The sequence below is a fragment of the Saccostrea echinata genome, unplaced genomic scaffold, assembly GCF_033153115.1.
Source record: "Saccostrea echinata isolate AGI-Se365-2 ecotype Australia unplaced genomic scaffold, CSIRO_AGI_Sech_v1 ptg000009l, whole genome shotgun sequence".
NCBI classification, from domain to species: domain Eukaryota; kingdom Metazoa; phylum Mollusca; class Bivalvia; order Ostreida; family Ostreidae; genus Saccostrea; species Saccostrea echinata.
Genome location: NW_026889758.1, coordinates 19,572,151 through 19,596,161, shown reverse-complemented (window position 1 = coordinate 19,596,161; position 24,011 = coordinate 19,572,151). Strand labels below are relative to the sequence as shown.

General features: G+C 34.4%; 1 protein-coding gene across 1 annotated transcript; it reads right to left on the bottom strand.

Moving 5' to 3' along the window:
* Positions 1 to 97: 97 nt before the first annotated feature.
* Positions 98 to 23,655, bottom strand: LOC133181976 (alpha-aminoadipic semialdehyde dehydrogenase-like). Its single transcript, XM_061316655.1, has 19 exons — positions 23,450 to 23,655; positions 23,131 to 23,184; positions 22,071 to 22,136; positions 18,427 to 18,507; positions 16,149 to 16,272; positions 14,773 to 14,905; positions 14,524 to 14,568; positions 14,066 to 14,143; positions 13,922 to 13,979; positions 12,396 to 12,435; positions 12,228 to 12,269; positions 12,050 to 12,144; positions 11,565 to 11,649; positions 11,373 to 11,479; positions 6,921 to 7,037; positions 4,744 to 4,841; positions 2,809 to 2,882; positions 2,136 to 2,211; positions 98 to 644 (listed from the first exon to the last, which is right to left on the bottom strand). Exons 1-19 carry the CDS (start codon positions 23,636 to 23,638, stop codon positions 590 to 592), a joined length of 1,617 nt encoding a protein of 538 aa, XP_061172639.1. The 5' UTR covers positions 23,639 to 23,655; the 3' UTR covers positions 98 to 589.
* Positions 23,656 to 24,011: the final 356 nt, after the last annotated feature.

Here is a 24,011-nt window from a genome sequence, read left to right as displayed (position 1 = left end):
GACATATCCAGAATGTTCACATAGAGAACAAACTGATGAAAATTAACATGTACAACACCAACAAAAAATCCCCTTGAATTATTAAAATAATTGTTACTGACATTCACAAACTTTATTGCATACTTCAACTTTTCATACAAAATACATGTACTTTTTGAGATTCTGTAGAATACATGTAATCATTACATAATCAGATGAAATTTTAAATGACCAGTTTCTTACTTCTTGTAAAGCAAAATGACACAAAAAACATGACACACGAGTGGAATATAGGATTTGACCAGCATAACCAAGTAACAGAAAATGTATAGATTGGCACGTTTAACACCCAAAAAATATCATTTAAAAAATACATATAATGAAAAGAAAAAAAAAATCAAAAACACGATTTCATTTTTTCCTTAAAATTTCTGCATGTATTCAATGTTAAAATAATAGATGCCATTCTTATAAACATGCATTTTTTTTTATCAAAATAATCTCTTCTCTCCTTGGACAGTTTTCCTTCTTTAGCACTATAATGTTGTTTAGCACTTCAAACTGTTATATCACAGAAACATTTTTTGTAGAGTTTGTGTTTTTTACGAGATCACTCAAACTTGATTCCTTGGGCTAAGGGAAGCTCCGTACTGTAGTTAATTGTGCTGAAAAAAAAGACACAATTGAGTAAAAAGTGAATCTAAATACAGTACTATATGTATACTAATCCTAACTTATTTAAAATTTAGCTCATCTGGACATTTTTAATTCCAGACAAGCAACCAGATATAGCCTTGTTAAAGCTTATATTCATCAAGGGAATTTCTATTTTGGATGTAATCAAGAATACTAGTAAGCATGCTGTCAACAGTGAACATGGTGCTACAATACGACTTCTGATACAAGTCCACAAATGGTACCACTCCATTTATGCATAAATGTTCAAGTTTCCCACTAAAAATGAAATTAAGATCTGCAAAGGAACTTAAAATGCAGTATGTAAAAATCGCCCCCTATTTCTGGCCTTCCTTGAACCCCACAATTCAATATTTAAAAAAAATAGACACACACAACTTCAGAATGTAATCTAGTGTAAGTCTGCAAAAGAATTTTTTAATCCAGATAAATTTCAATTTAAACAATTGATCCCCTAATGTGGCCCCACCCTACTAGCTGGGGGCCATGATTTGAACAAATTTGAATCTGCACTATATTAGTGCTGAATTTTAAATTTTGAACAATCAATGTGTCAATTTGAATAATGCATTAGTGCGTTTTAAAAATTTTTCTGAATAGCTGTCCATGCTAGGACACGTTGAACATCCAAAATCTAAAATTCAAAACTTTGATTTTACTTATTTTTATTAATTACATGGTACACATACATTGTAGATTGATAAAATATCACTTCTTTGATTACAATATACCTGTTTAAATGATACACTGCACTTGTATAGCTAAATTGAGGGAGCAGCAATTACTCTTCCTGAGCATGATTTTTTCATTTATGATGTTGCACTTATATGGCATTCAACATTTAAGATGTAAAAATGAAATCATAACTTTAACCTTTTGACCTTCCTGTCCGCGTTTTGGAATTTCTGAATGCCAAAGCTTTCGACACACTTTATAAATACATATGCAATGTAGATATTTGGGAATGTTTGCATATTAATATTACTAATCATGGCCCAGGGATTCTTGAAAAGAAGATTTTTAAATCATTATTCTTTTTATGTTCCCATGTAAAACTTTAATCTCTAATGTGGCCCAACCTTATCCACTGGGGGCATGATCTGAACAAACTTGAATATACACTATGTCAGGAAGCTTCCGAATAAGTTTTCATCTTTTTTGGCCCAGTGGTTTTTGAGATTTTTAAGGAACCCACCCAATTTTAACTATTTCTTAAATATCTCCCCTTGAAAGAGGGCATGGCCTTCATTTGAACAAACTTTATTCCCATTTACGCAAGGATCTTTGTGGCAAATTTGGTTAAAATTGGCCCTGTGGTTTTTAGTACAAAGAAGTTGATAATATGAAAAGTTTATGACAGAAAGAGGCTGGACAAAATGTGATCAGAAAAGTTCACTTTGAGCTTTCAGTTCAGGTTAGCGCAAAATCAAGTTTTTCTTTCCAAATGAAGAGATGTTTACCATGTAGACCTCCTCATGTACTGCTTCCAGGCATCACTTCCTGATTCTCTGCCTCCACCAGTCTCCTTCTCACCACCTTATAGAAACAAAATCAACACCATCATTACATAGGAACAAAATCAACATTGTCATTACATAGAAACAAAATCAACATTATCATTACAAAGGAACAAAATCAACATTATCATTACATAAGAACAAAATCAACATTGTCATTACATAGGAACAAAATCAACATTATCATTACATAGAAACAAAATCAACATTATCATTACAAAGGAACAAAATCAACATTATCAACATTATCATTATATAGGAACAAAATCAACATTATCATTACAAAGGAACAAAATCAACTTTATGATTACATAGAAACAAAGTCAACATTATCATTACATAGAAACAAAATCAACATTATCATCATTATATAGTAACAAAATTAACATTATTATCATATCTACACTATAAACTTCTGTTGTATGATAAATGTACTTTACAAGAAATGCAATTTAGAATAAATTAAACTTTGAATTTTGATAAAGTTTCACCCACATTAACTTCGGGGAAAATTCTTTACCTATTTACCTATACTTTTTTCATTATGAGCTGACTTATAAGTTTGACATTTTTTGTTTTTTGCAGTTATCTCAATAAGCATCCAGTTTTTTCTTACCGAATGCACCACCTATTTCTGCACCACTTGTTGGAATATTCACATTTACAATGCCACAGTCTGAACCCTTAGGTCTGGAAAACAAGAGGCCCATGGGCCACAACGCTCACCTGAGTCAATATGGCCCTGCTGTTCTTCATCAGCAGATTTCTTCTCTTATATATTCATATAAAGCTTTGATCGCCTGTTCTAGGCATACCCTACCCCCAGGTGCCATGTTATGAATGAAATTGAATATAAACCTTCTGAGGATGCTGCTATATTCAGATAACTAATCATGGTTTTGCTGTTTTTAAAAAAGGAATTTTAAAGATGTCTAACACCCTACCCTGGGGGTTGGGGGTGGGGTGGGGTGGGGTCATGATAAGAACAAACTTGAATGTACACTACCTGAGGATGCTTTCATATCAATATGACTAATCATGACTTTGTTGTTCTTGAGAAGAAGATTTTTAAAAATATTTCCTATATATTTTCTTTCGTAAAACTTTGATCCTCCATTATGGCCCCACCCTTCTACTGGAGGATGCATTGAACAAACTTGAATCTACAATACCTGGGGATGCTTCCATATCAATATGACTAATCATAGCTTTCCTTTCTTGAAAAGATCTTTAAAAATTTTTCCTATATATTCCTATGTAAAACTTTGATCCCCCATTGTAGCCCCACCCTACCCCCGGGGGTCATGATTTGAACAAACTTGAATCTACACTACCTGAGGATGATTCCATATCAATATTACTGATTCTGGCTTTGTTGTTCTTGAGAAAAAGATTTTTCAGAATTTTTTCTATATATTCCTATGTAAAACTTTGATCCCCCATTGTGGCCCTGCCCTACCCCCTGGGGTCATTATTTGAACAAACTTGAATCTACACTACCTGAGGATGATTCCATATCAATATGACTAATTCTGGCTTTGTTGTTCTTTAGAAGAAGATTTTTCAGAATTTTTTCTATATATTCCTATGTAAAACTTTGATTCCCCATTGTGGCCCCGCCTTACCCCCTAGGGTCATGATTTGAACAAACTTGAATCTACACTACCTGAGGATGATTCCATATCAATATGACTAATTTTGGCTTTGTTGTTCTTTAGAAGAAGATTTTTCAGAATTTTTGCTATATATTCCTATGTAAAACTTTGATTCCACATTGTGGCCCCGCCCTATCCCTGGGGGTTCTGATTTGAACAAACTTGAATCTACACTACCTGAGAATGATTCCATATCAATATGACTTATTGTGGCTTTGTTGTTCTTGAGAAGAAGATTTTCAAAGAATTTTCCTATATATTCCAATGTAAAAATTTGATCCCCCATTGTGGCCCCACCCTACCCCCGGGGGTCATGATTTGAACAAACTTGAATCTACACTACCTGAGGATGATTCCATATCAATATGACTAATTCTGGCTTTGTTGATTTTCAAAGAATTTTCCTATATATTCCTATGTTAAACTTTGATACCCCATTGTGGCCCCACCCTACCCCCGGGGGTCATGATTTGAACAAACTTGAATCTACACTATGTAATGAAGGTTTCACATAAGTTTCATTTTTTCTGGCCCAATGGTTCTTGAGAAGAAGATTTTTAAAAGATGACACCAATTTTTCACCAATTCTTAATTATCTCCCCTTGGAATTGGGCGTGGCCCTTCATTTGAACAAACTTGAACCCTCTTCACCCAAGGATGCTTTATGGCAAGTTTGGTTGAAATTGGCCCAGTGGTTCTTCAGAAGAAGTCAAAAATGTGAAAAGTTTACAGACGGACTGACAGACAGACGGACTACAGACAAAATGTGATCAGAAAAGCTCACTTGAGCTTTCAGCTCAGGTGAGCTAAAAATATTTAAATACATAAACATGTAAAGATTTAACACATCTGAGTTTTTAAAAAAAAAACTATCAATTTTCTGCATAAAAACTCACCCCAGCCATCTAAATATGGCATTCATATCCTTGGTGAATAAACTGCTGGATAAGCCCTGCTTGACTTCATTGTTAATCTTGAAAGCATCATCTAGATTCTGTGAAGAGATTATGCATCAAAATCAACAAAACCTAAATAGATGCAACTATTTCTTGAATGTCTTATATGCAAATGAATTTTGGTCATCAGAAAATATACAAGAGGCCCATGGGCCACATCGCTCACCTGAGCACATTTGCTAGGCAAAAGCACAAATCAGTTCAGTATTGAAAAGATTACCTGGGGGTGGGGGGGGGGGGAGGGGGGGCTTGAATTTTAAACTACCTGATGATGCTTCCATGTCAATATAACAAATGGCTTTATTGTACCTGAGAAGATTTTAAAAAATTTTTCTCATATATTCCTTTGTAAAAATTTGATTCTCCATTGTGGCTCCTCCCTATCCCAGGTTCATCATTTGAACTTGAATCTACACTACCTGAGGATGCTTCCATATCAATATGACTAAACATAGCTTTCCTGTACTTGAGAAGAAATATTTTCTCTATATGTTCTTATGTAAAACTTTCGATCCCCCAATGGGCCCCATCCAACCCCTGGGGGTCATCATTTGAACAAAATTGAATCTACACTACCTGAGGATGCTTCCATCAAAATGACTAATCATGGTTTGCAGTTCTTCAGAAGAAGAAATTTCCCTATATATTTCTACTTAAGACTTTGATCCTCCATTGTGGCCCCATCCTACCCACGGGTGTCATGATTTGAACAAAATAGAATCTACACTACCTGAGGATGCTTCAATATAAATATGATCAATCAGGGCTTTCCTGTTTCTGAGAAGAAGATTTTTAAAATTTTTCCTATACATTTCTATGTAAAACTTTGATCCTCCATTGTGGCCCCGCCCTACCCCCTGGGGTCACGATTTGAATAAATTTGAATCTCCACTACCTGTGGATATTTCCATATAAATATGAACAATCTGGGCTTTGCTGTTCCTGAGAAGAAGATTTTTCCTATATATTTCTATGTACAACTTTGATAGTCCATTGCAGCCCTGCCCTAGCCCCGGTGGTCATGATTTGAACAAACTTGAATCTACACTACCTGAGAACGCTTCCATATAAATATGATTCATCATGGCTTTGCTGTTCTTGAGAAGAAGATTTTTAAAGATTTTTCCTATATATTATTTCTATATAAAACTTTGATCCTCCATTGTGGCCCCGCCCTACCCCTGGGGGTCATGATTTGAACAAACTTGAATCTACACTACCTGAGGACGCTTCCATATAAATATGACTCATCATGACTTTGTTGTTCTTGAGAAGAAGATTTTTAAAGATTTTTCCTATATATTTCTATGTAAAACTTTGATCCTCCATTGTGGCCACGCCCTACCCCCGGGGGTCATAGTTTGTACAAACTTGAATCTACACTACCTGAGGATGCTTCCATATAAATATGACCCATCATCACTTTGCTGTTCTTGAGAAGAAGATTTTTAAAGATTTTTCCTATATATTTCTATGTAAAACTTTGATCCTCCATTGTGGCCCCGCCCTACCCCCGGGGGTCATGATTTGAATAAATTTGCATCAACACTACCTGTGGATGTTTCCATATAAATATTACTCATCATGACTTTGCTGTTCTTGAGAAGAAGATTTTTAAAGATTTTTCCTATATATTTCTATGTAAAACTTTGATCCTCCATTGTGGCCCCGCCCTACCCCCGGGGGTCATGATTTGAACAAACTTGAATGTAAACTACTTGAGGATGCTTCCACATGAGTTTCATCTTTCCTGGCCCTATGGTTCTTGAGAAGAAGATTTTTAAATGTTGCCATTATTTTTTCACTAATTCCTAATTATCTCCCCTTGAAAGAGGGCGTGGCCCTTCATTTGAACAAACTTGAATCCCCTTTACCCAAGGATACTTTGTGGCAAGTTTGGATGAAATTGGCCCAGTGGTTCTTGAGAAGAAGTCAAAAATGTGAAAAGTTTACAGACAGACAGACAGACAGACGGACAGACAGACAGACGGACAGACAGACGGACGCCGGACAAAATGTGATCAGAAAAGCTCACTTGAGCTTTCAGCTCAGGTGAGCTAATAAAATGTATAAAACATTTCTATTAAGATGGATTTTTAGTCATTAATAGCACTTACTGAGAATTTTACTACATATACAATAGGTACAAATGTCTCCTTCAGAACAATTGGGGAATCATGCTTCAGTCCAGTTACAATGGTAGGCTCCACAAAGTTTCCTGGTCTGTCAATTTTCTATTAATAAATACAAAGAATTCAGACTTGACAACAGCAGTTACAGTAAACTTCTTTTATAACGTACTCTGTTATAAAGTATCTCCGGATATAAAGTAGCCATTCCGTAGTCCCAGCAAATTGCCTCTATATTCCATTGGAAACAAGAGGCCCAAGGGCCACATCGCTCACCTGAGCACTGTGGCTAGGAAAAAAGGAAAAATCAGTTTAGTATTGAAAAGCTTAAATGCATAAGTGGTCCCAACCTACCCTAAAAATGGAGTGGGGGGGGGGGGGGGGGTGGTCGTCATGATTTGAACAAACTTGAATCTACACTATCTGAGGATGCTTCCGTATAAATATGACAAACCGTGGCTTTGCTGTTCTTGAGATTTTTAAAGATTTTTCCTATATATTCCTATGTAAAACTTTGATCGTCCATTGTGGCCCCACCCTACCCCCAGGGGTCATAATTTGAACAAACTTGAATCTACACCACCTGAGGATGCTTCCACATAAATATGACCAATCATAGCTTTGCTGTTCTTGAGAAGAAGATTTTTGAAGATTTTTCCTATGTACACCTATGTTAAACATTGATCGTCCAATGTGGCCCCACCCTACCCCTGGGGGTCATGATTTGAACAAACTTGAATCTACACCACCTAAGGATGCTTCCACATAAATATGACTAATCATAGCTTTTCTGTTCTTGAGAAGAAGATTTTTGAAGATTTTTCCTATATATTCCTATGTAAAACTTTGATCGTCCAATGTGGCCCCACCCTACCCCCGGGGGTCATGATTTGTACAAACTTGAATCTACACCACCTGAGGATGCTTCCAAATAAATATGACCAATCATAGCTTTTCTGTTCTTGAGAAGAAGATTTTTGAAGATTTTTCCTATATATTCCTATGTAAAACTTTGATCGTCCAATGTGGCCCCACCCTACCCCCGGGGGTCATGATTTGTACAAACTTGAATCTACACCACCTGAGGATGCTTTCAAATAAATATGACCAATCATAGCTTTGCTGTTCTTGGGAAGAAGATTTTTAAAGATTTTTCCTATATATTCCTATGTAAAACTTTGATCGTCCATTGTGGCCCCACCCTATCCCCGGGGGTCATGATTTGAACAAACTTGAATCTACACTACCTGACAATAATTCCACATGAGTTTCATCTTTCCTGGCCCACTGGTTCTTGAGAAGAAGATTTTTCAATAATGCCATTAATTTTTTGCTATTTCGTAATTATCTCCCCTTGGAGGAGGGCGTGGCCCTTCATTTGAACAAACTTGAAACCCCTTCACCCAAGGATACTTTGTGCCAAGTTTGATTGAAATTGGCCCAGTAGTTCTGGAGAAGAAGATGAAAATGTGAAAAGTTTACGACAACAACGACGCCGACGACGCCAACGCCGACGACAGACAACGGACAAATTTTGATCAGAAAAGCTCACTTGAGCCTTCAGCTCAGGTGAGCTAAAAACACCGCTTACAACGTATTTGTATATAACGTAGTATCGCTTATAAAGTATTAGAAATTTGGTCCCGTTACTTAATTACACCTCTTGTAACGTATTCTGACACCTGGTTTCACACCTTTTCTATCAGCTCAGTGACGACGGATTAGTCACGGTTTGTTGACTTCATATCTTCTCCGTATTGGGTGTTTTTCTAACGAGGTTTCTTTGTTGTATCAGGTAGATGTACAGTTAAACTTCGTTATCTCGAAGTTGACGGGACCGTTGCTGAACTTCGAGATATCCGGGGGTTCGATATATCGAGGGTTATAATTCAAATGAACTTCAAATAAACTTAGTGCATTGAATATTTACTTAATAGTAAAAACATGTCAAATTCCTTCTTATTTGAAATTCTGTATGCGATTTCTTTAATATGCATGTACATTTATTTAGCAATAAAAAGATTTTTACATCCTCTTTATAATTCACAAAATAAAAACTTTGTATGATATGCACAGAAGTATAATCCTTCTACCAACCCGGCAAGTCAACCTCTAGCATCGTTTCCCATGTATACATAACCAGATATCGTCTATGCATTGTAATTTTAAAACCGGTTGCTGTCAGAATAAAGAAAAGGAAATATACATTTTCTATTATTAGAAAACCATGTTCATATATGTATAATCAGTTAAAAGAAATTATTTTACCATAATAAAATCAAATGCAAAAGAAGAATCACACACTTTTGTCTTACAATAGAACAACACTGAACCACAGGGCACTATAGCACAAGTTTTCACTGCGACACACGCTCACATGATGGTGTGTATAGACGATTGTAAATTCTGCACGCTCATATAGGAAAAATAAATTCTAATTGCATTAAATTACAGAATTTTGTTTTACTTCGATCTTTATAATTTTCACATATGCATAAACTATGTATGCGCGCTTATTTCACATAGCATTAAATAGCGATTATCAAGATAAACGTACCCAAGCCACAAAACAACGTGTCATCCACGTGTATGCATTAGACTAATACACACAACCTTTGGCTTGCATAATTAAAATCAAGGTAAGCCATACATACACTTTGTATAATTAACGCGCTATTATTTGTTGATCACAGGAACACAGGTAACCCGAGCGTGACAGACAGGTGGGTGTTATCAATAGAGCATTCACTTTACCTAACGGACTTGATCATCAGAGCGGAAAATTATCCTGACTTCGAGATAACGCATGTGATTTTAGTGAACGGGTACACAATTTTACTTCGAGATAACCGGGGTGTTCGACATTACCGTGTTCGACATAGAGGGGTTTATTTTAATCATTTATAAAGCAAATGTCGTCAGGACCGCGGCCTTACTTCGACATATCCGGGGTATTCGAGATATCCGTGTTTTGAGATTTGGAAGTTTAGCTGTATTTATAATAAATTGTTTGAATAAAGTTCATCGAGTAGATGTATTCATAAAAAATTGTTTGAATAAAAATTATCTGAGTCAGTAAATAGCAATATAACTGAAAATGATTTAATTAAACTAGTGAAAGAAAAATACAGTGATTCAATATCAGTAAACCGCGATGACAACGAGGCCATGCCTGACACGTGCATACCATCTACCCAGACGATCAACAGACATTAGTCCGAAGTTTTCACTACTCTGGCAACTCTGGAGACTTTTGTAAATAAATGATATCAGGCTAAACAGGCTAACATTACGGACTTTTTATATGATCTGACGATCAATAAAAAAACGTTACTGAATATTAATCTTTGTTAATATAAGAAACGAAACCAAATATACTTGTAAATCATTTACTGAATATTAATCTTTCTTAATATAAGAAACGAAACCAAATATACTTGTAAATCATTTACTGAATATTAATCTTTCTTAATATAAGAAACGAAACCAAATATACTTGTAAATCATTTACTGAATATTAATCTTTCTTAATATAAGAAACGAAACCAAATATACTTGTAAATCATTTACAATCTATACATACTTTAAAATATTAATAACACACTAGCAGTTTGAAAACTTTTTACGGTAAAGGTGTACTGAGTACTTCCGGTCTCCGTTTATAACGTACACTGGTTATAATGTAGGATTTATCACAGTCCCTTGAGATACGTTATAAAAGATGTTTACTGTATTTAGATATACAGTTAAACTTGGTTATTGTGAGGTCCTTGAGATTTGCAGTTTACTTCACTATATCCTAAATTTGTTACATCAATAAAAAAATTTTCATAAAAAATACAAGTAGCAAATTTGCAATATATATGTACATGTCTTCATCCTTATGACTACCAAATATACTCATTGAAATCAAAAATGATCCTTTTGGTTTGGGTGGGGCATAGCACCTCAGCAACAGTTCTCAAAAACACTCTTTTTGGGCAATCTCATTAAAGTATTTTATACAAAAACTATCTTGGAGAGCTAAAATTTTCTGTTTGATAAAGTTTAAATGATAAATACCTACGAAAATGAATGTTTGCTTATTTTAAAATTTTCGGACCTTTGTCATCAAAGATTGGAATTATGGGACACAAAATCAACTCGCTAAATCCATAAATTTGTTAGAGTCCATTATAACCATAACATTTTACAAGGAATTGTTCAGAATGTTGCTGGAGACCCCCCAAACAGTTAATTATATCTGTAAAATCTGTGTTAGTACAAGACAACTTTTACTGTATCGACTGGATTCATTTTAATATATATATATTTTTTAAAATGCCCGGACATAATTTTTTTTTTTTTAAAAAAAAGGATTACTTAAGATCTTGTATATCATTTAGTTCAATGCAGGTTTTTGATAATTAAAAAAAAAACTATTTTCCTAATTGTGCCTACCTTTCCTCCACACTCTATCTTGCCTCCTTGAGCCTTTGCCTCTTCTATAGCTGATAAATAAAGATCTACTCCTTGTTGGCTGTGCATAGGACCATACAGTGTCCCATCTGTAAAGAGTGGTTAAATCTCTCTTACTGACATATAGAGCATGTATAAATCTGATGCAGATTTTCTTCACTTCAGAAAACTTACCTTCCAATGGATCTCCGATTCTGAGTTGTTTGTAGGCTTTCACCAGACGCTCAACAATCTGATCATGGACTTTCTCATGTAAAACCTAAAAAGAAATTTATGTTCATTAGATGATATTTAAAAGAAAAACTGGATAGAAGAATCACAATTATTAGAAATCATTGAATCTTATGTAAAATGATATCATAACAGCATCTTTTTAGTCTTCTTCAGAGTGTTGTATACTGTGAAATCACCAATATTATGTGGGGTTTAATTTTCGTTGTTTTCATAGTATGTAGAGATTGAGAATTATTTATATGTCCTCCAAGAAATATTAAATTCAGATATATAACACCTCTTCACTTTGTCAACCAAGAAATCAAATCCCAAGGAACCAATAATTTTTCCACAAACCACAAAAAAATTTGACCCCTCAAAAATAAATGATTTTACAGTATTTCCTATCAATATTGAAATCCTCATGTCTTCATTCCAAATCTTACCAGTCTCCTGGTGGTCGTACATCTCTGTCCTGCTGTGCCTGCACACGCAAACACAGCTGATCTCACAACCATGTCCAAATCAGCATCCTCATTTACTGTAATACAAACCATTTAATGTCAGAATTTACAGACAACACAGTTAACTAAAATATGAATCTTGAAAAGTGTGACTACTTACCAACAATGGCATTATTTCCTCCAAGTTCAAGCAGAAATTTACCTGAAATTGATGAAAGGGATCGAGTTCAGGTAAACTAGTTAGATGTTAATTTGATCTTTAAATATATTAATTCATACAAATGTTAAATTATTTGTATCTCATTGATAAATCCTAAGTTGAGCTCACCAAATCGTTCCTGTACCATTAAAGCTACTTTCTTTCCAACCTGGAAATAAATAATGGTGTGTAAACATTTTGAGATAACAAATTCCAATTTTTTCACATCCAATAAGTCAAGGTTCTAAAAAAAAAATTTAAAAATTCGATTTTATTATAAACATTATTATATACTTCATTAAAATATCAATCAGACCCATGAAGACTACATACACTGTCTACGGTGAAAATGTGATGTAATTTTTTCAATGGTATCTGAATTACATGTATCTTGATCATAATTAATATGTTGATGGTGCACCATATGAGCAAGCTCTGTAGAATAACAGGATAGCTAATTACTTTTAACTAAGATTTGCCTCATCAAACTGCATGAGACATTTGGAAGGTTTACTATGATGTTATATGATGTATGCAAGTTACATGACAGAATTTAAACAACAATTTTTTTGGATTAAGAGCATTCAATCAATGATCTATCTGCAATTTCCTTATGCAAGAAGAGTTTCATTTTCATATGTGAACTTCTATCGCAAGAACATATTTTTGGGCAAAGGATTGCAGGAACTGTAATTTGCGAAGCCTTGTTTAGTATAGTGTGGAAAAAATTCATTTGGATCAATGTGTACATTCAGAATTTTCTCTTTGCCAAGGTACTGCTTTAAGAGCTCGCTCCTCTCACTAATATCATAAATTGAATCACTGTACCCATTTTTAAAAAAAGAAATTTCTTCCATGATAGCTAATATTTCAGCCCCAACTTCACAGTTAATGAAAGAACTTTCATTGATGTTTAGGTATACACTGTTTATATTTCATATCAAGAGGTATGCTATTTAAATCTACAGCTGAATGAACTCAAATGCATCAGTTTTCTATAAATTCAAAAACACTGTCATTTCAAAGTGACCTTGAACTTGCCAAAATTACCCTGGGTTAGATTATGAAGCACCTTTACACCATACGCAATCTTTGTGTCAAGCATCAACTTCCATTTAATCTCCATTTGAGATTTATAGTCAGGATACAAATACTGGAAACACTTTTTTTGCCAGTGTCCTTGAACTTGCTGGAATGACCTTGGGTCATGGTCAATACAAACCCTTAAATCATATGCAATATTTGTGATAAGTATGTTTCTCCAAAAAGCAGTTGTAGACAAAAAATTTATACCGCTTCTGCCAGTGACCTTGAACTTGCTGGAATCACCTTGAGCCATGCTCTCTGGTCATAGACAATCTTTATACCAAGTTTGAGCTTCCAATGATTCTTTACTACAAAGCTATAGTCCAGACAAGATTGCCCTAACAGATTGACAGGTGATTCCTACATAACAACCCCCCAACTTATTGGGGGGGGGGGGGGGGGGTTATAATGAAAACTTAATATCTACTGTATATTATAATTGAGACTGGATATAAGGGGACTAAGGATCAATACTGTATACTGGCAAACAATTTTTTGAATTTTCCTAATGAGGCATACAAAAATACTTATGTTGGCAAAGTAGATATACATTTACATGAACTACTTACTGGTGTGCTCCCAGTGAAAGATAACAGGTTGATTCTTTCATCTTTTGCCATCAATGTTCTGAAAAATAATCATAAACTTAAAATAATCCACGATTCATAATGTTGAAGAAATAAATATGTCTGCATTGACATTGATTTACTAACCCTATGTCTGACCCTCCTTGAACCAGGGAACATACAGACCCTGGCAGATTGTTGGCTTTTAGTACTGTCTCCAGAATTCTACAAAGTATTGACAGTAAAATAAACAATTACCTTTCTTGAGATAAATCAAAAATATGATTCATTCTCTTTATTTAACATGAGAAATATTTTACCGTAATTTTTTATAGTGTAAATATGAAAATATAATGGCCTTTATCAAGAAGATAAACTAGGTAAGTTATTTTTCTTAACAGGATTCATCTTTTTTGTGCAAACATAAGTATTCCAAGATAAGGAAAAATCTTTGTAAAATACTTGAACATTCTGATCAGAGCACTTCATAATTCCTTCATATAATCAAATTATATACAGTGCCCTTACACCAAGTTTTGAATATTTTAAAATCAATTCATGCACAATAATGTTTAATTCAGTCAGCTGATTGTGAAGTCTCTTACTTTGTAACAGCGACACTGACTAAGGGTGTTGTAGGAGCACCTTTCCTGTAACAGTCAGTCAACAATTAGTACTGATACAACATAACAAAAACAATATAAAGCAAAAGTACTTAACTGAGGTCTTCACTAAACAAAAACTTCACACTTATACTTTGTAATATTAGAACCTTAAGAAAAACCTAAAGACCATGATATAGAATTTTTAAGATTCATGTGCGGTGAAAGGTACACCTCATAAGTTCTCCTTACCACAATACACAGTTTCCACAGGCCAGAGCAATAGAAGAGTTCCACCCATAAACCGCCACTGGGAAGTTAAATGCAGTAATTACTCCAACAATGCCCAGTGGGTTCCACTGCTCAAGTAACATGTGACCTTTTCCTGTAAAAGAAATAATCAGGTTAAGAATAATGGCAATACAAAATGCAGAACAATAAAGAAAAACTTACCATATAGAAACATAGGCAATCAAAGATTACAGAGCTCACCTCAATAAATAATATTTTTAATTAAGGCAAGTTCCAAACTAAACAAATAATGTAGTAATAGTGTACATCTCTAGAGATGCAAAATTTATGTGAGTTTGGTCCAGGGATGGGTTGAATTTACTTGGGAATGGACTTCCTCTAAACTACAACCTGGTCACTCATCAAGAAAGTGCTGGTCAGATCCAGCATCCAAAGCTAGCCTGGTAGTGTACATCCCTTGATGCATCATCTAAACATGTTTGGTCCAGGTAGGCCTGGGAATGAACCTGCTCTATAAACTTAATCTGTTCACTTGTTGTTGATGCCTGTTGATAACCTGGTCACTCATCTGGAATATGTAGGTCAGATCCAGCATCCTAAGCAAGTCCAGTAGTGTGCATCCATAGAAGTAACACCAATGCAAGTTTGCTCTAAGTGTGGCTCGAAGTTACACTGAAATAAACTTGTTCCAAAAACATTAATCTAGTCAATCATCCAGAAAATTACGGTCAAATCTAGCATCCAAAACAAGTTTGATAGATGCATCATTCATTCAAGTTTGTCCAGATAGGGCTAGAGGTTACACTGAAATGAACCTGGTATATGATCTAGTGACGTTAACCTAGTCACTCATGTGGAAAATGTAGGTCAGATCCAGCATCTGAAACAAGTCTGGTAGTGTGCATCCTTAGAATGTTCAAGTTTGGTAAACATAGGTCTTATAGTAACTTGAAAATGAGACCTGCTCTCAAAACTTTAACCACCTCCAAAAACATTAAGCTGGTCATTCTTTGGCTGAAACTGCAGCATCTGAAACCTAAGTGGTACAAGGTAACATACAAGAAGCATCCTCCATGCATCTCTGATCAATATAGGGCATGGAAGTACTTGGAAAGAAATCTACTCCAAATACTTTAATCTGGGACACCAATGGTATTACATTAGCTCCCCCATCTCCCTTGAGGTGAGCTAAAGGTTGTGCTTTGTAGAGGACTAACATTTTAGGAATTTCAAGAGGTTAATGTGCATAGACAACATTCAAAGCATATCATATTTACAGCTGAACATGGATCATCAACTTCAGTACTACATGTTCCTAGTTTTATAACCAGATAAAATGCCTTTAAAAAGTAATTTATTCAAGGAGATTCACTTACTCTCTGAGGGAAACACATGGCCTGCAATCATTCTGGACAGACCCACAGCATAGTCAATGATATCTATATATTCCTGGACCTCTCCCTCCCCCTCAGGTAAAATCTTGCCCATTTCCAGGGACTCCTACAGTCAAAATACAAACATGGTAACTACAAAATCCAGTGTATATGTTTTACCAATTTTCATGTGATCTTTACAGATTTCTGTAAAAATCATATTTCAATTTACAAACTACTGGAAGTTTGTCAATCTTGGGTGTATCAAATTCAATCATTGATCATTTATTCAATCAACACTAGAAAGAATCCTCATTCCATTATTGTGCAATACACAGAGCTCCAGATAAGGTGCGTATTTACAGAAATATGCATTGAATTTTTTAAAATACGCATTAAAAATTAAAACAGGGCATACAATTACGCATTAGCAATCATAAATAAGCATTACACTACAAAAGTACTGCGTACATGTACGAGGGATTGAATGATACAAGTACTAATTATGTGAACTGAGGTCAGCTCAGTGTTTGAATTTTTATCAAAAGGAAATTTTGATTTATAAGCGTATTTGGAATAACCTAGGCCGATTTCCAGTTCGGGAGAAGGTTTTGAATATTAAATATACTCGTATTTTGTCTGAAAATATCACAGATTTCCATTGTTCATATAACATCCAAATTTTCGTTCTTGATGCGTACACGTCGAAATTGTCTAAATTCCACAAAAACATGCATGGTGTCTAAATTATCCTTTATCACTGTTTATTAAACAGTCCTTTTATATTTTCAATTTTCTGTAGCAATATCATCTAAAGTCCGCCGACAACCTTTATTAATTGTATGAAAATAAATGCTTTTTCGCTTTCCACATAACTCTTTTGCTATAAATAAGCGCCATGCGACTTTTAATGCAAACAGGGAGTAACTCTAAAACTTTTACCTCGATCGATGCCAACAATCTATATAGCAAAACTTAATATATTTCATTAACCTAATTGATAAATGCAGAAACTCCCCCCCCCCCTTTTTTTTATTTTTTATTTTTTTTTTTACATTCCTCTTTCAAAAACGCTTATTTCGATAACAAGCTAAAAATCACATTGGATGTCAAAAGAGCAATAGATTAACAATATACTTTTTGATTATTTTGCTGGAAAGCAAAATCTGCATTGATTTGAAAATCAGGGAGTGAATACACTTTGAGGTAAAAAATTATCTGGAGCTCTGAATATATTTTCACTAGTAAATCTTCAAAACAGTACTGTTTTCCATATGATAGGTGCACGTTCTTTTGATACTGATGATTACAGTCATAGAAATTTAAAAATCCTCAAAAGTAGTCAAAAACAACTATTCTCACATCTTAAGGATTTGTGTAGAATATCTAACTATGAGGATTATACAACTTAGGATTTTACAACTTAAGGGCGTTCATTAGGGGTGCAACGATACACTAACCTCACGATACGATACGTATCACAGTATTTAGTTCACGATATGATACGTATCACGATACATGACAAGGTTAAAAAGTCTTTCAAGTTTGTCATCATATTTTTTTTTAACTTGACAGGGTTATATCAAATGTTCATATTTTTGATAATAATTAAAATATCATTTTGTTAACTTGAACTAGATTGATAGGTAGATCTTTGAGTTGTAACAATATTCTAAACCAGTGATGAACATTTACAGGGAACTACAGGGACCTTTCCTAATAATCTTCCTTTTAAATTGGAATGAAAAAGGAAGACATTCATTCTTTTATTCCTTTTATTTACATAGAAAACCAGTTGTCATATTTCTCGTGTTAACATGTTTTAGTCAACAAGACAGCGAATTAATTTTCATTGAAATACATGCGTGATGAGATATGGTGTATTACCAAAGAATACGTTTAGATCTAAAGGGTTTATCATTTGTCTTCACATCTATAACTTTTAATCACATAAAGTCCTTCTCTGTGTTAAATCTGAGGTCTGTAAGATGCTGTAGATGAGTTTAAATGCCGTTAATGCATTATCAGCTGGTTATGTCGACCTCACGTTTTGCGCAGAAGCCATTTTGAAATTGTAAAGAAGGAAACAAAACGGACGATTCGGATAATTCTGGACCGATTGAACTGAACCCCGGTATCAGTTTAGTGTATCGTGAATTGAACCATGGAAAAATATACCGCGATATACCGTCAAACGGTTTATCGTTGCACTCTTAGCGTTCATCTGTCACTAAGCGCATGCAGTCATAAAATTATGTGTTTAGTGGTCTTCCAAACTCACCAACTTTCCCAGAAGAGTTTTCTTTTCCCTTAAGGCTTCTCCCATTTGTCTGAGAATCTCTCCTCTTTGTGGAGCTGGGACCTTCAAATAATTTTCAAAAACTCAACAAAACCAAAATACCCATTTATCTTCTCAATGTATTGCCATATATTGTAAAAATAAGCAAACAGCCACCAAAATTCAGCAAAATTTCTGAAATACTGCCGTTCTGGGACTTCCATTAATATTAAAAATACGATGTAAAAATACTAAGCTAAACAGATCCAGTCAAAAGACTTTCTCTACCTATGTAGCTATTAATAGCTATCTAGGTATTTACCGGTAAACCTACTGAAAGTAGCAACTTCTACCTACTTTTTACATATCTTTAAAAATAGAAATAATTATTACTTAAAACCAGTCAAACTTGATGTTTATCATGTTGTGCACTTGCACGGCAAAATTTGGGATGTAAATTTGTAAACTTGATTAAGATGGAGACAGGAGATGAAATGCATGAAGAATCATCCCAAATCGTCCTAAAACCTTTCATCTAAGGATGCTTGAAGGTAAGTTTTAATATTATTACAGAGAGACATTTTAGGCATTTTACATGCACCACTTTGATCCCTAGCTTCTAGAAAAATGGAACTAGATGTAGTTATTGAAGCATAAATAATAAGTTATAAAGTAGTAATTTTTTTGCCAAAATTTTTATCGTCTTCATCGTCAGTCTGACTGTATCAAGGTATTTGGTACTCACCATATTGTGACATTCATTTGGCCACAAAATGATTGTAAAGCAAAAAGTAGGTAAAAATAGCTACCTGGAGTAGGTTTAAGGGGGTCGACTGGGGTTTTCATTGCGCAATACTTCGTGCAGCATAGTAAAATAAAGCGTATTTACTCTTTTAAAGCAACTATTTTTACATAATTTATAAAAATTAACAAATTTAGGAAATCTCAGTTTAAAAAATCCAATTACGTTTTTGAATAACTGATTTTTTAAATGATTTTTCAAATGATGGGTTGATAGACGTCGTAATAGTGCGTTTTTGATGTTATGAATAACCATAGTTCTTAAGCAGGGTCATTAATTATGCCATAAAATAAAAAGTATGAAATATATGCTCTTGAAATTTTAAACATAGGAAAATGAGAATCTAACAATCATTTTTATAATTTTTTTTATGTAAATCTGTGGTATCTGTCATGTTTTCTTTTACTCCATAAAAACGGGAAAATATCATGAATTTTGACATTTATAGATGCCCCCTCTGGAAACCAGACGGTAGAATTTCGTGTTTCTTGCACAAAATGTACAATATAGTATGACCCATCAAATGATATAATTTGAGCAAATAGTCTATAATAGCATTTGTATAATTTGCTCTGAAGTGCGAAAAAAATGGTATTTTCCTGTATAATCCTATAGTAAATGTACCTGTATTCTGAGATGGTCCCTAAACCAGAAGTCTCTGATGAGACTGTAGCTCTACTGGTCTGTACGTAAAGGAAAAGTAGCACTCGGTTTTGAAACTTTGCAACATGCAGCAATAAACAGAATTATGTATCTTAATGTAGTCTACTTGTGTGCCAAGTTATATTGAAATCAAACAAAAACTATAGGAGGAGTAGCATTTTGAAAGTATTTGACAGAAATTTCTATTTAAAGTAACTATGGCAACACCATTCACTGAAATCAAAAACTGATACACACTATTATGTATCGTAGTGTAGTCTAATTGTGTGCCAAATTAGATTGAAATCAGACCAAAACTGTAGCAGGAGTAATGTTTTAAAGGAATTTTACAGAAATTTCTATTTTTATTTACCATGGCAAACCATTCATCAAAATCAAAAACTGATGCACTATTATGTACCTTAGTGTAGTGTACTTGTGTGCCAAGTTATACCGAAATCAGACCAAAACTATAGGAAGAGTAGCGTTCCTAAAGAAATTTCAAAGTAATTTCTATTTTTAGTAACCATGGCAACACCCTTCATCGAAATCAAAAACAGATGCACTAAATTATGTATCTTAGTGTAGTCTACTTGTGTGCCAAGTTATATTGAAATCAGACCAAAGCTGTAGGAGGAGGAGCGTTTTAAAGAAATTTTACAGAAATTTCTATTTTTAGTAACCATGGCAACACTATTCATTGAAATCAAAAACCGATGCACTAAATTATGTATCTTAGTGTAGTCTACTTGTGTGCCAAGTTATACTGAAATCAGACCAAAACTGTAGGAGGAGTAGCGTTTTAAAGAAATTTTACAGAAATTTCTATTTTTAGTAACCATGGCAACACCTTTCATGGAAATCAAAAACCGATGCACTAAATTATGTATCTTAGTGTAGTCTACTTGTGTTCCAAGTTATATTGAAATCAGACCAAAACTGTAGGAGGAGTAGCTTTTTAAAGGAATTTTACAGAAATTTCTATTTAAAGTAACCATGGCAACACCATTCATCAAAATCAAAAACCGATGCACTAATTTACATATCTTAGTGTAGTCTACTTGTGTTCCAAATTGTATTGAAATCAGACCAAAACTGTAGGAGGAGTAGCGTTTTGAAGAAATTTTACAGAAATTTCTTTTTTTAGTAACCATGGCAACACCAATAATCAAAATCAAAAACCGATGCACTAAATTATGTATCTTAGTGTAGTCTACTTGTGTGCCAAGTTATATTGAAATCAGACCAAAACTGTAGGAGGAGTAGTGTTTTAAGGAATTTTACAGAAATTTCTATTTTTTGGTAACCATGGCAACACCGTTCATTGAAATCAAAAACTGATGCACTACATGATGTATCTTAGTGTAGTCTACTTGTGTTCCAAGTTATACTGAAATCAGACCAAAACTGTAGGAGGAGTAGCGTTTTAAAGAAATTTTACAGAAATTTCTATTTTTAGTAACCATGGCAACACCTTTCAGGGAAATCAAAAACCGATGCACTAAATTATGTATCTTAGTGTAGTCTACTTGTGTTCCAAGTTATATTGAAATCAGACCAAAACTGTAGGAGGAGTAGCATTTTAAAGGAATTTTACAGAAATTTCTATTTTTAGTAACCATGGCAACACCATTCATCGAAATCAAAAACCGATGCACTAAATTATGTATCTTAGTGTAGTTTACTTGTGTGCAAAGTTATATTGAAATCAGACCAAAACTGTAGGAGAAGTAGCGTTTTGAAAAATTGTTTACAGACAGACGGACAGCTAGACAGACAGACGGACGGATGACGGACACCTTACTATCTCATAAGCTCTTCTGGTCTCTGACCAGTAGAGCTAAGCTCTTCTGGTCTCTGACCAGTAGAGCTAAAAATAACCAGAAGGTAGATTTTCACTAAACTTGGCATGTATACCGAAGTCAATGTAAGGTACATATGGTATAAAATTAAAGAGTTTTCACACAATAAAACCCCAGTTGGCTCCCTTAAATACCTACACTGCTATAAATAGGTATGTAAGTAGAAAACGTCTTTGGACTGGACCTGCTAAAGGAGTATGTATAGTGAAATTTCACTGTAAATTTTTTATTTAGAAAAAGATTTGTGAGATTTGCCTACCCCCTTAGTATACAAATCCCTGGTATTACTCACAAAATATTTAATGCTGATGAAAAATTTTAGTCTTTACAATGAACATTACCTCTGTCCAGGTTTGCCATGCTTCTCTAACAGCAACAATGGCTTTCTCATAGTCAGCAGGACTGGCCTATAAACAAATAATATTAGAATTTTAACTGCAAAAATTTACACTATAATAAAAGCTCAATTTTGTGTGTTACACACATATGATATCATCAGACAATGCAATGGATCAGAGCAGGATTCAAACCCAGACCCACTGAACTCTAAAGAGGTACTCTACCAATAGAGCAATCTGCCCACTGGCAGCTGAACCTGTCTGACCATCTTTTTTTCTAAGGTAGATGTGTAATCCAGTGCCTCTTTCCAAGGATTTGCATATAGCCAATAATTCTGAGAAGTGTAACGAATTTAACAGTAGTTGGCAGGTCCGGCACAATCTCTTGATTTAGCTATATAGCTTGATTTAGCAATATAGCTTTATTAAGCTATTCAGAATAGCTTGATTTAGCTATTTTATCACACTTTTTTCTTAAATGTGTTATTTTCTCAGCATGCATAAAAGGTCACACCTTGATGCAGTGATAATATTCAACCTTGAACTCTTCTGAAAATTGCGTCTCCTTAGGAGACATTGTACTCAAAGTTCTAAAAGTTTTGGGGCTATATAAAGCAATTGATACAGTTACTTCTTTAATGAAATTAAATAGGAGGCCAATTATGGTCAACAAGATAACTGATTGGTAATAATTCAGTACAATGAGAAGCAATCATACTTATCCACATCTCAACGCACACAAGGTAGTGTACAGTTACTCAAATGATGAAAATTCATCTTTTGCTTAAAAGTATTCAAATGCTGCAATGTTGGAACTATCTTTAATTTCGGTTGTTGTTTTGATAGCCCATAGCACAGGTATGAATGGTCAAATACTTGCGACTTTTTGTTTATTTCTTACAAAAAAATTATTTTTCTGAAAAACTGCAAATAAATAGCTTTATCAAGCTATTATAGAGCAATATAGCCATTTCAAGCTATATAGCTTAATCAAGAGATTGTGCTTGACCTTGTTGACAGAATACAAAAAAGGTGGAGTTATACTGAATATATTTCTTCTCACCTGTGTGACTTTCGCAATAGGCTGATTGTTTGTTGGACAAAATGATGTCACCTCCTGTAAGAAAGAAAAACAAAACAGCTGATTTACCTAGTTCTTATACCAGCCAATCAAAATTGTTCATTTGCACACACCTCTCCTATAAAACATTTTTCACTTCGGAAAACAACGAGAGATGAATGCACATTATAGAAATTGTCATCTCTTTTAAAAAGAACTGAAGAAACTATATAAATTTATTGATAAAAAATAAAAACTAATTTTAAACAAATGATACCGCATATTCAAATGCTTAAATAATACTTGTAGCCGAAACTTGTACCTCGCCAGTTCCTCCCCAAACCCCGTAAAATACTCCTTTATTCGTGGCTCCTAGTCCTAGATCCTTCAACCAGGAATACTTAGGGTCATCTATCAACATGCTGGACATTGCTCGAGTTATCTTATGAGAAGCAAACGCGGATCTAGTGATAAGAACTTGTGCACGTCGTAAAATCGTCACAGTCGCCATTGAGAGGTCTTTGGGTGAATTCAATATGGCAACAAGGGGGGTCAATGACAAAAGGGTCACTAAATTTAGCTTTTATTTATAATCACTGTGGTCTATATCGTCAATTATAAATAAAGTAAAGCATTACAATTAGAATATACTCATTTTCTATGTTTAATTATGTGATCTAAATAGGTTGACAATATCAAATCAACAACATCGTGCAGTACCCTCCCCTGCACCTAATAGTTTCATCCAAGATACAATCTAAAACAAAAACCTGTATGATAGGCCTTATTTTTCCGAAAACTTTCATAAAAAGAAATTCGACAGGGAACTGGGCGCACCTAACAAGCCCGTAAAACGCGGAGAGAGGGGAGGGGGCCCGGCCCCC

What these genes read in the sequence shown, in the direction of transcription:
- LOC133181976 (XM_061316655.1), bottom strand. Translation starts at nt 23,638, where the DNA reads ATGGCGACTGTGACGATTTTACGACGTGCACAAGTTCTTATCACTAGA. An exon ending in GCCATATTTAGATGGCTGGG is followed by an intron (nt 2,883 to 4,743) that starts GTGAGTTTTTAT and finishes CTTGTTTTCCAG; the next exon opens with ACCTAAGGGTTCAGACTGTG. An exon ending in AGAAATAGGTGGTGCATTCG is followed by an intron (nt 2,212 to 2,808) that starts GTAAGAAAAAAC and finishes TGTTTCTATAAG; the next exon opens with GTGGTGAGAAGGAGACTGGT.